The 15,381-nt window shown below is 44.3% G+C and overlaps 1 protein-coding gene across 2 annotated transcripts in view; it reads right to left on the bottom strand.

Annotated features, from left to right (window-relative positions):
* Positions 1-10,973, bottom strand: part of USP22 (ubiquitin specific peptidase 22) — a 44,539-nt gene extending 33,566 nt beyond the window's left edge. The window contains exon 1 of one of the 2 annotated variants that reach the window (XM_047089642.1): positions 10,767-10,973. In XM_047089642.1, coding sequence (XP_046945598.1) covers positions 10,767-10,937 — 171 coding nt within the window. In that variant the 5' untranslated portion in view covers positions 10,938-10,973. The remainder of the gene's footprint in view (positions 1-10,766) is intronic. The other variant, XM_047089643.1, reaches the window with a different exon arrangement.
* Positions 10,974-15,381: the final 4,408 nt, after the last annotated feature.

Here is a 15,381-nt window from a genome sequence, read left to right as displayed (position 1 = left end):
GGGAAGGAGGAAAAGCGTTTCTACATGGACCTAATTGCTTCTTCTGGGTGACCATTGTTCATGTGTGTAAAACCCAGGACACTCAACTGCAGGGCACCTACCAGTGAAGGCCTTTTACTGAGTTGATGGATTCAACAATTAAGAGACCAGTTCTCGGGGCACCTGGGTGGCTCAGTCAGGTGAGCATCCAACTTTGGCTCAGGTCATGATCTCACAGTTTATGAGTTCAAGCCCCACGTCTGGCTCTGCTCTGGCAGTGCAGAGCCTGGCTGGGATGCTCTCTTTCTCTATCAAAATAAATAAATAAAGTAAAAATGTGGACACGTATCTACCTCATACAGCTATTACGAGGGTTAAAAGATCCGATGCTTTTCATGGACTGAGAACACTGCCCATGGGATTTGTAAGGCTGACAGTGGCTCCCTAAAAGGTGTGTCCCTGTCTTAATCTCCAGAACCTGTGAATGTTACCTTATTTCAAAAAAGTATTTTGCATATGTAATTAAGGGTCTTGAGATGAGATTATACCTGATTATCTGGGATGGCCCTAAATGCCATCCTGAGTGTCCTTGAAGGAGAAAGACCCCATACACAGGAAAGAAGCAAGCTGAAAGAGGAGGTCAGAAACTGGAGGGGATGGGGCCGGGTCGGCCGCAGGCCAGGAGTGGTTCCCCTGTCCCCAGAGCCCCCTGGAGGGGCGTGGTCCTGCCAATACCAGATTCTGGGATCCTGGCCTCCAGAACTTGTTTTGTTCTAAACCAGTCTGTGGTCACTTGCTAAAGCAGCTGCAGGAAATAATACGGGGTTGACGTTAGCTATTATTATTCTCACTCCCGCAAAGGCTAGACACCCCTGCACCACACACCGGCCATCTGAGTGGGCCAGGGAGAGGCACAGGGACATCTGCTTTCTGGAACAGTTGGCTGCCGCGGACGGCAGGTTTCCCCGATCAGCTGATCTTACAGCTTCCTGCCAGGGAGGCACTGCACACAGTCCTGGATCTGCAGAGGCAGAGGGATTCCGGAGGCTGGTGGGGGATCCAGGAAACTCAACCTGGAATCTACTGCTCTTGGAGTCCTCAGAAAGATTTTTGTATTAAATCCCTTTCTCCTAGGAGTTACTTCAAGTAGATTCAGGAGCCCACAAGTAATCCTGAAACGCAACGGGGATTTTTATGGATAGGAGAAGCAGATAGGATCAATGATTTAACAGTTCTGTTTGCAGCTATAGGGATGGGGCTAGAGAGGACTGTGCTAGGCAAAATAAGCTGGAGAAAAACAAATACCATAGGATTTCACTCAAGTGTGGAATTTAAGGAACAAAACAATCGAACAAAGGAAAAAAAAAGAGAAAACAAACCAAGAAAGACTCCAAACTATAGATAACTAATGGTCCCCAGAGGGAAGGTGGCTGGGGGTGTGTTAAATGGGTGCTGGGGGTGGGGTGGGGCAAGGTGGCTCAGTAGGTTAAGCATCCAATTTCTGGCTCAGGTCATGATCTCACTGTTCATGAGTTGGGCCCAAGTCAGGCTCTGTGCTGACAGCTGGGAGCCTGGAGCCTGCTTCGGTTTCTATGTCTCCCTCTTTCTCTGCCCCTTCCCTGCTCACACTTTGTCTCTCCCTCTCTCAAAAATAAACATTAAAAATTTTTAATTAAAAAAATAGGTGCCAGGGGTTAAGGAGGGCACTTAGGATGAGCACCGGGCGATGTACAGGTGTTGAATCACTGTATTTTACACCTGAAACAAATATTACAGTGTATGTTAATTAACTGGAATTTAAATAAAAACTCAAAGGGGCGCCTGGATGGCTAGGTCGGTTGAGCATCAAACTTCAGCTCAGGTCTGATCTCACCATTCATGCTGACAGCTCAGAGCCTGGAGCCTGCTTTGGATTCTGAGTCTCCCTCTCTCTCTGACCCTCCCCGGCTCACTCTCTGTCTCTCACTCTCACTCAAAAATAAACATTAAAAAAAAAAAAACCTTAAAAAAAAACAGTTATGAGTTTACACAGTACAAGAAATGCACTGAAAGTCCATTCATTTGGCCCCAATATTAACAGCATTTCTTTGGATACCTTAATCTCTATTATCTCTTTTCTCACACCCTCCTCACTACCCCAAGAAGGATCGGAGGGGGCAGAAGGCGCATGGCCCTTTAAGTCAAATACAGGTAGACTCACCCATAGGATGACTCAGGTGTGCAGTGAATTCTGAGTCCAGCTTAAAGAAAACTACAAACAGGAGACAGCACCTTAAGAACTAATGCACATTTCACATATTACCCGTGACCGGAACTACTACTAAATCTGACAATTGTAAAGAAGGTATGTTTAATTGTTACGCATTCTCTTCAATGACTTTTTCAAGGGCTCAATACACTGTTTTACCATCATAGACTCTGATCTAAGCAAAGGGACAGGAAGACGCAACATTTTCTACATGAACTGAGGCACTAAAAGGCAAAGACGTAACTGAAATTAAACAATCTCCTCAAATTTCCCAGTCTCAGAAAGCAAGACTTGGGCCTTTGAATCTCAACTAAAATAGATTTAGTCCAACTCCTTCAAGGTACAAATGTGGCAGTGACATCACTGTGATATAAGAAAATACATACTGTATTCTGGTCTTCCTTCAAAGTTCCAAGCACAGAGCTCCTAAACCCCTTGGAATGTTTAAGTGATGAGATTGAAAAGGGTGTCTTTTGTTATTGAAACAAGTCCCTTTCAACCAGTAAGTTATCTTAATGAGGGGATAAAGCTCAGGGAGAGCCTCAGGGTGGGGTCTGGATGTTAGGGAACCAACAGTGTGATCAGAGGGCTGGAACTTTCAGTCCTATCCCAACCTCCACCAACGGCCAATGATTTGATCAATCATGTCTGTGTAATGATTTGATCAACGCCTGCTTAATCCATCATACCTTAACTGATCATTATGAATGAAGCCTTCATAAAAATGCTAACAGAAAGGGTTCAGAGGGCATGTGTGTTGATTGATGCACCCACGCACTGGGAGGGTGAAGCACCCTCCACTGAGACCCTCCCGGAATCCAGGACCCTCGTGTGCCCAGGACCCTCCCGGACCTCATCCTAAGCACCTCTTCATCTGCACCCTTTGGACTATCTTTTAAAGTAATCTAGTAAACATGAGTAAATGTTTCCCTGAGTTTGTGAACCATTTTAACAAATTACTGAACTCGAAGAAGGGGGTCCTAATCAGTTGCAAACAGGTGACAACGTGGGCTGGATATCAGGTTTGTGTTTTGCTGAGATTAGAGTATACTTGGGAATACTGGAAAACATTCCAGAATAAATTAAGGGGGAATATGAACTCCACACTCAAACTAATCTAATTTGAAGGTTCAGACTTGATGTTCACTATCAGTGCCCTTGGATAGATTAGGAGACTTACCTGCCAAGCCTACCTAAAAAAATGTATCATGAGTTAAAAAAAAAAAAAAAAAAAAAGTGTATCATGAGTAACAAAACCAAAATGAATTTATATATGAAAAATGCTTTACAAAATATAAAATACTATGTAAATATAAAGTACTATCATCATAATGAGAAATCAGTGAACTTTTAAGGCACAATTAGGCAGTCAGAGGGTGCCAGGATGGAGTGTGGCTATGACAAAAGAATCTGATATTACAAATAAATGTATGCTATAACTCCAATGTAACTGGTATGGGACAAGTTGCCTAAATAACTTGGAAATGAGTGGAGAGTGTAAAACTAAAGCCCAAAGGAGCCATACCTAACCCTAACGATGCTTCTCAAAGGTGGGGGGGGGGGGCAGATAAACAATTCTGAAACCACTGTTAAAGGGGAAAATTTTCTCTCTACCCTTTAAGATTCTTCCAGCTGGTCTAAGATTTAAATTGATACGAGACATATTAACAGAAGAAAAAAAAATTACTTATGTGCACACGGAGACCCAATACTGAAATTAAGACCCAAAGAAATGAAAAAAGACTGGTAGTTTTTATACTTTTTAGACAAAGAAACAATAAATCTGAGAGGAATTGACAGGACAAAAACTTATGTTCAGGAACTTCAATTAAGAAGGAATTCCACACAGAATCTGGGCTGGGGTAGTAAATTGGTAAAAAGTAACAAAGGTTGTTCAGCCTTTTTGGTTCTAGATTCCCCACCTCTGACCATAAAGATGTCTCTTTAGCTCCTGGTACAAAGAGGGTACCTTTTGACATGGAAGATTTATTTCCTGCTTTCTGGAGACAAAGGAGGATCAGAATGTTCTTGCATAGGTGGTTTTTAAGGAACTTTTAATTAAAAATAAACAATATGCCAAAGTGTCACATTTGGGGGTGGCCTACCCTTGCCCCCTATACATGTACACTGAAATTAAACAGATAAGTACACGGATGGTTGATAACTTTCTATGTTGGACAGAGAAGTTACAGATAAGTGAAAGGAGAAGAGTAGAATGACCCATGTGGTACTGGATTAGAGTTGGGAGACATCACTACAAACTCAGGTATAGTTTAATAGGAGTGGAGGTGAATAGCCATGGACTTGTGTGTACGTGAATTAGTATATGCCAGCCAATTCAGAGCTGTTTCTTAGCTCTGTCCCCCGAGGGCTGAGAAGCCACAACATTGGTACCAACAAGCACAGCCACTGCCCAAACCATAGATTCTAATTCTATTCTCCAATAAAAGGAACTGGGACTCCTTGGAGAAATGGCAGATTCTAAGACCGGGGCGGAAAATATACAATATAAGCCTAGAAAGTCTGACGGTACCAGAAAGGACAGATGTCCTCAAAAACAGCCACCAACCGACCAAAAATTGGTGAGGGTATGTCAAAGTGACACAGAAGACAACCGGAAGAACTCTCACTGGCTAAAGCTGGAACAGCCTGAGCAACAAAAGAGAGCACTGGATTATAACCCATAGTATAAAACATCCCTGAGTCCATACTGATACACATGGTTAAATAAATACTAAAGGAATGAGAAAGTACAAATATTTCCTATATAAAATTTCCAAATAATTTCTATAGATATTCTGGCCTCAAGGAGGCATCCACTCCTCAAGTGGACATGTGCAGAGTGACTCTGTTCCAAAGAGGACAGTAGGGAAAGGAGGGAAGGAGCCACTTCACAGAAGAGCAGCCTGACAGCCCTGTGGTCAAGTTCACCACCAACAGTGTTAAGTCATGTTGACCGCATCACCTTTGACAGAACTTGGTCTTCCCCAAACCTGTAACCACAACTAAGAACCATGAGAAAAACATCAGACAAGCCCCAATCGAGGGGCATCCTAGAAGAAACCTGAGCAATATGCCCCCACAACTGCAAAGGTCATCAAACACAAGGACCGTCTGAGAAGACGTCACAAGCCAGAGGAGCCTAAGGAGACATGACAACTAAATGTACTGTGGGATCCTGGGTGGGATTCTGAGAAAGAAAAAGGAGGTCAGGGAAAAATTAATGAGATCTGAATAAAGTATGATTTCTAGTTAGTAACAATGTATCAAGCTTGGTCATTAGTCGTGACAAATTGTACCATGGCAACTAAGATGTTAACAATCAGGGACATGGGAGGGGGGGAATCTGAATAAAATAGGCGGATTATATCACAGAGGATATATATCAATGTTTGTATCCTGATTGTTAATATTTTATTATAGTTTGCAAGATATTACCTTTGGGGGCAACTAGGTAAAGGGTACAGGGACCTCTCTGTATTATTTTTCACAACGGCATGGCAATCTACAAGTATCTCAAAAGGAAAATTTTTTTCTGCTTTGGATCTTTTACTTGCAATGACTTGTCCCCTGCTTCATATGAATTGTATAGTGTTTTGTTGTAAGGATTTGAAAGATCCACGGCATCGATAAATAAAGCAAAAGTGAATTCCTCAAAGCAATAAAATTTGAAAAGAAAAAAGTTTACTTAAAAAAAAAAAGACATATCTAACAAATGAACTGAACTTAAAAAGTTCAAAAACAAAGGGCTTAGTGGCTTTCCCACCATCACGTTTAAGTGCCTGGCTGAGTCAGTGAGGACTAATCTGTTTCACTGGTGGGGCCAGCACCCGGTTTATGACCTCCCAGTGTGTCCTGTCACCCCATGTAGTCTGTCTAAGCCAGTAACAGCAGAACAGTTATTCCCCAATGATGATTTCTATTAAAAAGTTCAAGTACTAGAGATTCATTCGGATCTCAGACTCCAGGACTAAATCAGCACTGATAAAGAGAGGACCAGTGTTGAGTCCTACAGCACATCTTTTCCTAAAACACAGGGCAAAAGTACCACTCAAGATAAGTAAGACCATTTCCAACCTCCTGAGCCACACTTCTACAACACTGACTGTAGGAGCTACTCTCACTGTAAGCAAGTGTCCACAGGCTAACAATCTATATTGTTGCTTTGTAAAGATTCAAAATGAAAGGGCACTCCACTTTTACTCTAAAAACTACTATCCTCAACTTTTGCTGCACATTGTTTTTTTTTTTTTTTTTTCAACCTTTTTTATTTATTTTTGGGACAGAGAGAGACAGAGCATGAACAGGGAAGGGGCAGAGAGAGAGGGAGACACAGAATCGGAAACAGGCTCCAGGCTCTGAGCCATCAGCCCAGAGCCTGACGCAGGGCTCGAACACACGGACCGCGAGATCGTGACCTGGCTGAAGTCGGACGCTTAACCGACTGCGCCACCCAGGCGCCCCTGCACATTGTTTTTTATGTTTCCTTTTAGCTACCTCCCTCCCCATTTTTTTCCATAAACAAAAGTGCACTTTTAATTTTTAAAAAAAAATTTAATCTTTATTTATTTTTGAGAGACAGAGCGTGAGCAGGGGAGGAGCAGAGAAAGAGGGAGACACAGAACCCAAAGCTGGCTCCAGGCTCCGAGCTGTCAGCACAGAGGGCAACGCAGGGCTCGAACTCACAAACCATTGAGATCATGACCTGAGCCTAAGTCAGCGGCATAACTGCCTGAGCCACCCAGGCACCCCAAAAGTGCACTTTTTTACACGCATCTCAGGTTTGATGTCAAGTAGACAAATCACATTTCAGTATCTCAGCAAACAAAAACATAAAAATGTCTTGCCTAAGATTATTCCTTCTTTAAACTGATTACCAGGTTTAAGTTTTACAAATTCTTAGTAAATTCTCCAAATTGAAAGCTTGAAAAAATGGGGAAAATACACAACGCTATTTCCACTCAATGGAGTATTAACTGCACGGCTCAACAGATTTATGGGCAACAAGTGAAAAAAGGAACCAAGATACACAGCATGTATATTTACATAAATAAAAACGTGTAGCTTTGCTTTATATGTACGCATGTGTTTATAATTTTCAAAAAATTTGAAAGACCAAGCATCAAACATATTGTCTGGAGCCAGAAAAGACTCACCTTACATATTCAATAAGCCCGGAAGGTGTTTTATTTTTACACATTAAGAACATGTTCACACGGTCACTTCTGTTTTTTTTAAATACACAGATTCATGAATTTTAACCTTCCTCAGTAAAACTTACCAACAATTAAGCATCTAGAATTATTTACGCATTCTTTTATATATGTTCAGGCTCTAACTACCCTATGTGTAGGAATTATCATTAGGCATCCACAAATACTCTAAAATTTAAAGCAGATATTTATTATCTTACTATGTGATACCTACTATTTAACGGGTTTTGACAATTCTGATTTTAATTCCTCAAGATAGAAACCCAGGGCTCAGAGTTGACTCTGGACTGAAGAGAAAATGAGAGGTCTAACAATTAGGGAATCATTCGACTTTCTTCCAGAGGGTACCTATTCCACATCTAAGTGGTGGTGTGAAAGACCACAAATGTAGAAACAGAACAAATGACAGGTGTTTTCATTTGCTAGGTAAGTTTCCTTCTCTCCAACCCCTTTCTCAAACAAAATATTTCCCTAAGAATTTCTACCCCAAAGGGCTGGTTGCTCTAGGCCCCAAATTTTGTGCCTCAGAAGCCTTCCAAAGCAGTTTCCTGTCCAGATTACTGACCAAATTAAACCAGAATCCATAATAATCCAAAATACTCACAGTATGTTTGACAACTCTTCTTCCCTTGTGGCAAAGTATATTTGATAAAAGAATTAACTACAGCTACAAAGAGGGCTGTGTTTTGAGGACAAGCGGCTGGAAAATTTTAGTCACGGAAGTCGTTCAAAAAAGAGAGGGGTCATTATTTAAAAAATATTACCTGTTCTCCCAAGGGTCCATATATTCAAAATAAAATGTAGACTATGTTAAGTCATAATAACCAGCAGCACTGTAAATTCTTGATGTTTTTATTGCCAGTTTCTTTTTCACACACAAAAACCCTAACGGTAAGACATGTGCTATATTTAACACATGCCAGAAATGCAGAGTCCACTGTGGTAGCACTGAGTCCTGAGTGGTGGGAACAGTTTTACATTCGGCAGTAGGTAAGTTTTACTGCAAACCAAGCCGAAATTGGATAGAAAGTTATCAAATCTGATCATGTTCTTCTCACTCTGTGCCTATTAAAAGAAGAATCAAAGTTGGATACAAAAACCATTAACGCTTCTACTTAAAGTTCTAACTCTCTTTTCATCCAGGGCTGCGTTTCTATGGTTACGCTGCAGCTGCGACTTCAACCTTAAAAGTCACTTTATTTACAAATATTATAACTTAAATTGAAATATTTTAGTAGGAAACTTCATATTGTTAAAACCAAAAATATACTAAGCCTACAGATCTGCTGAGAATCCCACACAAACGGACAAATGTGTATTGTTCATTGCTAATGGTCTGGGTTAAAGGATTTGTCAAACCAACTCTTCCTTGGCTGGGCCACTAGAGAGTGCTAGAAATGCAGTTATATAGGACCCAAAAGATACAAAATACACCCCCCCCCCCAAAAGTCTGGAGCATAAAAGATGAAGGACATTAAGATTCCTCGCTGGTATACTACCAAAAAGTATTGCCAACACTGACAGATCTGAAGTTTGAGAGTATTTATCACCACCTCTTACCTGTCTATAACTCGAGTTCTTACTAGTGAATAACAAAGAATAACAGCTTTGAAACTAAGCAACTGACATTAAAGGTTAATCCAAAACACAGCACGCGCGCGCGCACACACACACACACACACACACACACACACACACACAGAGTGATTCCTTCCTTTAGGAAATGAGACAAAGCTAATGATGTGTTAAACTGGACTGTTAAACAAAAATTTTTTGTTAAAGAATTACAGGGGTGGGGCGAGAGAGAACAAAAAAGCAAAAAGCAGAGGATTCCTTACTTAATCCATTATGGAGAAGAATCTTAGAGATCACATAAGCCCCAACCAATGAACTAATACGCAGCGGTAACAATAATACAACCACCTGAAGACTGATGGTTTCAACCAGGCTATTTTTTTAAAAGCATATAATTCCATTAGCAAGAATCTCACTCTGATCCTAAGAGAAATCATTCCCGATTTTAGTTCATTCCAAGAGGTAATGCTTCCCAACACCGTTACTGTTAAAAAGAAATAAAACCGGTGCTTAACATTCCCTACAATCTCAGGGGATGTTAGTTCCCCCTCCCCCCCCCACCAAAAAGCTATTATTCAAGGTGGAACCTAATACACCTCCCAACCTTCCTAATATGCAAAATCGCGTCACACTGTACCAAGGTTTATTCAGATAAGAATGCCGTTATTTTCCGATTTCCAAATCATTAATAAGCCTAATAGGACATACATCTGAAAAATATAACGCTAAAAATGTATTTTCTTCAACATGTCACTGGAGGCGATCAGTTTCTGACTAAAGCCTCTTAACGAGAAGGCACGCCACTCTCCCACCTTCCCAACAGACCGATCTTTTCTTGTAAATCCATTCCTCCGTAGCTACAAGCGGTTCTCCAAACCACAACCGTGCTGATAACGAAATGGCTCTCCCGGATATAGGTCTGAACACTGGCTTGACTTGTTCCATTCCCAACGGTCATCCCCTCCACCCACGTCCAAATCTGAAACGAGGCGGGGCGTTGCCATTTCCCTACAGTCGTTCCTGCGGACCCGGGAGCCGGTGAGGTGTTTTGCCCAGGCACCAAGACAATTGTAGCTTCACCCTAACAACTCCCGATCCCGACACGTGGTTCCGTTTCCCTGACCCAGGTAAGCTTTGATGCACACTCCTTCTAGAGCCCAAAATGGTGGCAAGCAGCTGGCCCACAGCAGGCCACCCAACAGTCCCCGGAGTCTTTGTCCCTTTTTAGTTTTCTTTGTCTTACGTTTTCTTCACTGCCCCCATCACCCCCCGAACCCTCCCCCGCCCTGGAAGATTCCCGGGTGAGGCCCAGCGCTGGAACGTGGGACACCTGCCTCCTAGGGACCAAGCTTCCACCGCAACCCTGGAAGAGAAAACCTCCCGGTTCCCAGATCTGCACTCACCCACCCCCGGAACTGGACACGCCCCAAACCCCGCCCCTGCTCCGTCCCCACCCGCGCAGCGGAGGGGCGGAGGAAGGTGGGGGAGGGGAAAAGAGGGCGCGGGAGGGAGGGGGCGGAGGGAGGATGGGGGAGAATTGGAAAGGAGAAGCGCCCTGCCCCCCCCCCCGCCTGCGAACACCGCCCAAAGGGGTCGGCAAGAAACTAGCAAGCCCTCCCTTCCTTCTCTTCGCCCCCAACAGGGCCCAAAAGCCCCATCACAACCAGCTCGCCGGGCAGCGCTGCAGCACGAAGGGTCTCCTCCGGCCCCCAGCGCAGCCCGCAGTTTTCCCGGGGGAGAGGGGGTCGCACCTTGCGCTTGCGGGCCTCCGCGGTGCCGCTCCACACGAAGCACTGGTAGATGGCCCGCAGGTTCTGCTTCCAGTTGTCCACCTTGAAGCTGCTCAGGTGCGAACAGCCCGGCGGCGTCACCACCAGCTCCGCGTCCATGGCCTCGCTCTCCGGCTCCGGCCGGGAGACCATGGGGGGCAAGGCCCGGCCGCGCGCGGGGGGCGGCGAGGGGGACGAGGACGACGCCAGCGCGACGCGGGGGGCTGCTCGGCGGCGCGCCCCGGCCGGCGGGAGACGGGCGCCGGGAACAAAGCGCGGGCGGCCGCGGGGCCGGCGGACAAAGACCCGGCTGCGCGGACGCCAAGGGGGAGGCGGTGGCCAGCCAGGCGCCGCCCGCGCAGCGCTCGCCCGGTTCGCGGAGCGCGGCGCGGGGCGGGGCGCGGAGGCCGCAGGCGGAGGTTACGTCATCCCCCGCCGGGCGCGGGCGCCGCACTGCGCAGGCTCCGGCCGCTCCCGGGCCCGCCCCGCCACCCCTCCGCCTCCCGAGCCCGCAGGCTCCGGGGTAGTCCGCGCCAGAGTGGACGGCGGGGCACGGAGCCGACGGGGGCCGGCCCCCCGCCTACACCCCGGCTCGCAGGTCTCCCCGCAGCGCCAGCGGTGGTTGTCGTTAGCTGTCAGCCCAGGCCGCCTGGTTCAGAGCTGCCTCTGGCCAAGCTGGCCATTTGCCACTCCCGGTCTCCCAAGGAGAACTGGGGAGGAGGGGGCGAGCGGAGGATTGGGTGCTGCGGTGTGTCCGTCGGGGCGCTGAACCGGTTTGCACCGGCCTGAGCTCTGCCGCAAAGAGGCGGAGCCACGGGCTGGGCCTTGCAAATCCACGCAGTCTCCCCAGGCCTCCGGCTCCGTGCCAAGCCCCAGCCTGGGCTTTCCCACCCCAGGCGGTACTCCCTGGTTCGCTGTCAGTTTTGTTCGCAGTAGGAGTCCCTCATCTGGGACTCCTCAGGCCTCTCCCATCTTTGTACCCTGTCTGGCAGTTGCCGGGCATTGAAATGATTCAGATCATATCCTACTTTGAGAATCCCACAATGGATGCTATGATTTCACTTATGCGGAATTGAAGACACAAAACAAATGAACGAAGGAAAAAAGAAAACCTAGACTCTTCAAAACAGAACAAGCTGGTGGCTGCCTGACGGGGGGCTGGGGTGGGGACTCGGGCAGGGGGTGGGCATGGGTGAAATAAAGGGGATTAGGAGTACACTTATATTGATGAGCACTGAGAAACTAATATAACACTTTATGTGAATTACACTTCAATAAGAAAAAAATTCCACATTGGTATGTAAATTGATGAAGCCACTGTGGAAAACATTAAAAACACTAAACATTAAACATGGAAATACTGGGGCGCCTGGGTGGCTCAGTCGGTTAAGCGGCCGACTTCAGCTCAGGTCATGATCTCGTGGTCCGTGAGTTCGTGCCCCGCGTCGGGCTCTGTGCTGACAGCTCAGAGCCTGGAGCCTGCTTCGGATTCTGTGTCTCCCTCTCTCTGACCCTCCCTCGTTCATGCTCTGTCTCACTCTGTCTCAAAAATAAATAAACGTTGAAAAAAAATAAAAAAAAAACATGGAAATACTACATGAGACGGTAAATCCGCAACTGGGTATTTACCCAAAGAAAGTAACACTATCTCGAGGATATCTGTACCCCTTTGCTTATTGTAGCAGTATTTATAATAGACAAGATATGGAAGCAACCCAAGTGTCCATTGGTACATGAATAGATAAAGATGTGGTATGTATACACAATATAGTATTACTTGGCCATAAAAACGATTAAGAGCTTGCCATTTGCGATAACATGTACGGACCTAGAGAGTATTATGCTAAGTGAAATAAATCAGACAAATATCGTATGATTTCACTTATATGTGGAATCTAAAAAACAAACTGAACAAAGCAGAAACAGTCCGGTGAATACAGACAACAATCTTGTGTTTGCTAGAGGGGAGTGGGGGATGGGGGGATGGGCAAAAAGGGGTGAAGGGGATTGGGAGGTAGAGCTTCCAGTTATGGAATGAGTAAGTCACAGGGATGAAAGGTACAGCATAGGGAATACAGTCAATGGTATTGTAATAGGGCTATATAGTGACCGATGGTAGCTACCTGTGGTGAGCATAGCATAATGCGCAGAGTTGTGGAATTACTATGCCGGACACCTATAACTAATGTAGGACATTGTGTGTCAACTATATTTCATTAAAAAAAAAAAAAGAATCCCACAATGTAGTGGAATAAATAGGAATATTAGCAGGCAATTACAATAGTATGAAATTGCAGAGATAAAGGAAAGTCCAGGTATGAAAACACTCCAAAACACCTCTCACCCTAATCCTGCCCAGACAGTCATAGTGGAGGGGATCCGGAAATGTTTAGTATGCCTTGCATAAGTGTAGAAGGAGACATAGGAGTTGGCCAGTTTTTAAAAATAAACAACATGTTAAAAACGGGGGTGGGGGAGGGTACCCTGTGTCTCCCCCTCTCTCTGCCCCTCCCTCACTCATGCTCTGTCTCTCTCTCTCTCTCAAAAATAAATAAGTAAAATAAAATAAATGACATGTTGAGAGATTTGCCTTCAACAGTATTGCCCACCACCCATGAGACTACCGTGGTCTAAAATGTTACTTTCTGTATCTGTTTTTTTTTTTTAATTTTTTAATTTTTCAAATTTAAAGAAATGTAAAACACCCATGGAAATATGTTTCCAAGATGATCTAACCGTCCCTCAGATGGCAACTATGATCTCTGGAAACAATACAAAAACAGACACCTGAAAGCGTTGGAGAGTGAACCAAAGTGAGAGGTTTGGGACCTGCCCAAAGGAAGTAACCTGTTTTTTATGGTTTATACATTGAGTGCAGGCTACACTCAGAGGAACCCAAACAGGGAGGCTGAAACTCTGGTAGAAGACTCCCCTCTTTCTTGACTGAGGAAGCGGAGAACAGAGTACAGGCCAACCAAACCACTGAAAAGTGAGGAGAGAGAGAAGGGGAGCCCCAGAGTCTATGTGTAAACTCTGTCTAAGCATCTAGTTGACCACTTAGCCATTCATGGCTGAGGCAAATTCCAAACAGCCCAAGTAGAACAAAAAAAGCAAGGAGAGATTTAAGCTGCCACCTAAGGAATAGTTAAATTCTAAATTCGTGCCAGCTGAAACAAAAATATCTACTCTCTTTGGAGGTATATGACAAAATCCATACTGAAAACAATATGACATTTATAACATTCAGGATACGATTCAAAATGATTTGACATATGAAGAAAAATATGAAAATACAATTCATTTTCAAGAGAAAAGACAGAGGTGAACAAAATGGCTATGATAACTGTGCTTGTGAAGGAAAGGACAATATCCTTGAAATGAATGAAAAGATAGGAAATAGCCTCAGGAAATACAACCTATATATAAAACCAAATGGAAGTCCTGGAACTGAAGGATACGGTATCTCCAATAAAAAGGTCGCCAAGAGGGCTTAAGACCAGAATAGGAATGACATAGGAAAGTAAGGAAACTTGAAAATAGATCAAAGGAGGGGTGCCTGGGTGGTTCAGTTGGTTAAGCATCCAACTTCGGTCCAGGTCATGATCTCACGGCTCGTGTGCTCAAGCGCCACATCGGGCTCTGTGCTGACAGCTCAGAGACCGGAGCCTGCTTCAGATTCTGTGTTTCCCTCTCTCTCTGCCCCTTCCCCACTCACACTGTCTCTCTTTCTCTCTCAAAAATAAATAAACATTAAAAAATAAAAATAAAGAAAATAGATCAATTGAAATGATCCAATCAGAACAAGGAAAAAATATTGAAAAACTGAACAGAGCCTCACAGACCTGTGAGACAATATCAAAAGGACTCACATACGTGTAATTCAAGTCCCAGAAGGAGTGGGGAGAGACTATGAGAGTGAAAATATATTTGAGGAAATAATAGCAGAAATTTTCCCAGTTTGGTGAAGGATATAAATGTACAAAGTCTAAACTGCCATTGAATCCCAAGTAGAGTAAGTGTGAAGAAAACATGTCTAGGCACAACATGGTTTACTACCAAAAATAAATAATAAAGAACAAATCTCTTTTTTTTTTTATTTTATTTATTTATTTTGAGAGACAGAGTCTGAGCAGGGGAGGGGCAGAGAGAGAGAATCCCAAGCAGGCTCCATGCCAACAGCACAGAGCCCGAGGCAGGGCTCAAACCCACAACTGTGAGATCACGACCTGAGCCTAAATCAAGAGTTGGACGCTTAACTGACTGAGCCTCCCAGGTGCCCCAAGAACAAATCTTGATAGCTGCTAGAGAAAAAGAAGACATTATATACTGGAGAACAAAGGAACAATGTTTTGAAAGTATTGAAAGATCCTTAGGGATTGCAAATGGCAGGATTTCTTTTTATAGCTGAATAACATTCCGTTGTGTTTTTATAGACACAACACATTTTCCCTACTGTGGTCAATGGAATATCATTCAGCCATAAAAAAGGAAATCCATAACATGGATGGACCCTGAGGGCATTATGCTACGTGAAAGAAGTCAGAAAAGACAAATACCGAATGATCTCACTTATATGTGGAATAAAAAAAAAACAACA

The sequence above is a fragment of the Lynx rufus genome, unplaced genomic scaffold (assembly GCF_022079265.1).
Source record: "Lynx rufus isolate CCGP_SWC_20201006 ecotype Redwood Valley unplaced genomic scaffold, mLynRuf1.p SCAF_28, whole genome shotgun sequence".
NCBI lineage: Eukaryota > Metazoa > Chordata > Mammalia > Carnivora > Felidae > Lynx > Lynx rufus.
The sequence above is the reverse complement of the archived record's forward strand: the minus strand, read 5'-3'. Positions and strand labels throughout refer to the sequence as shown.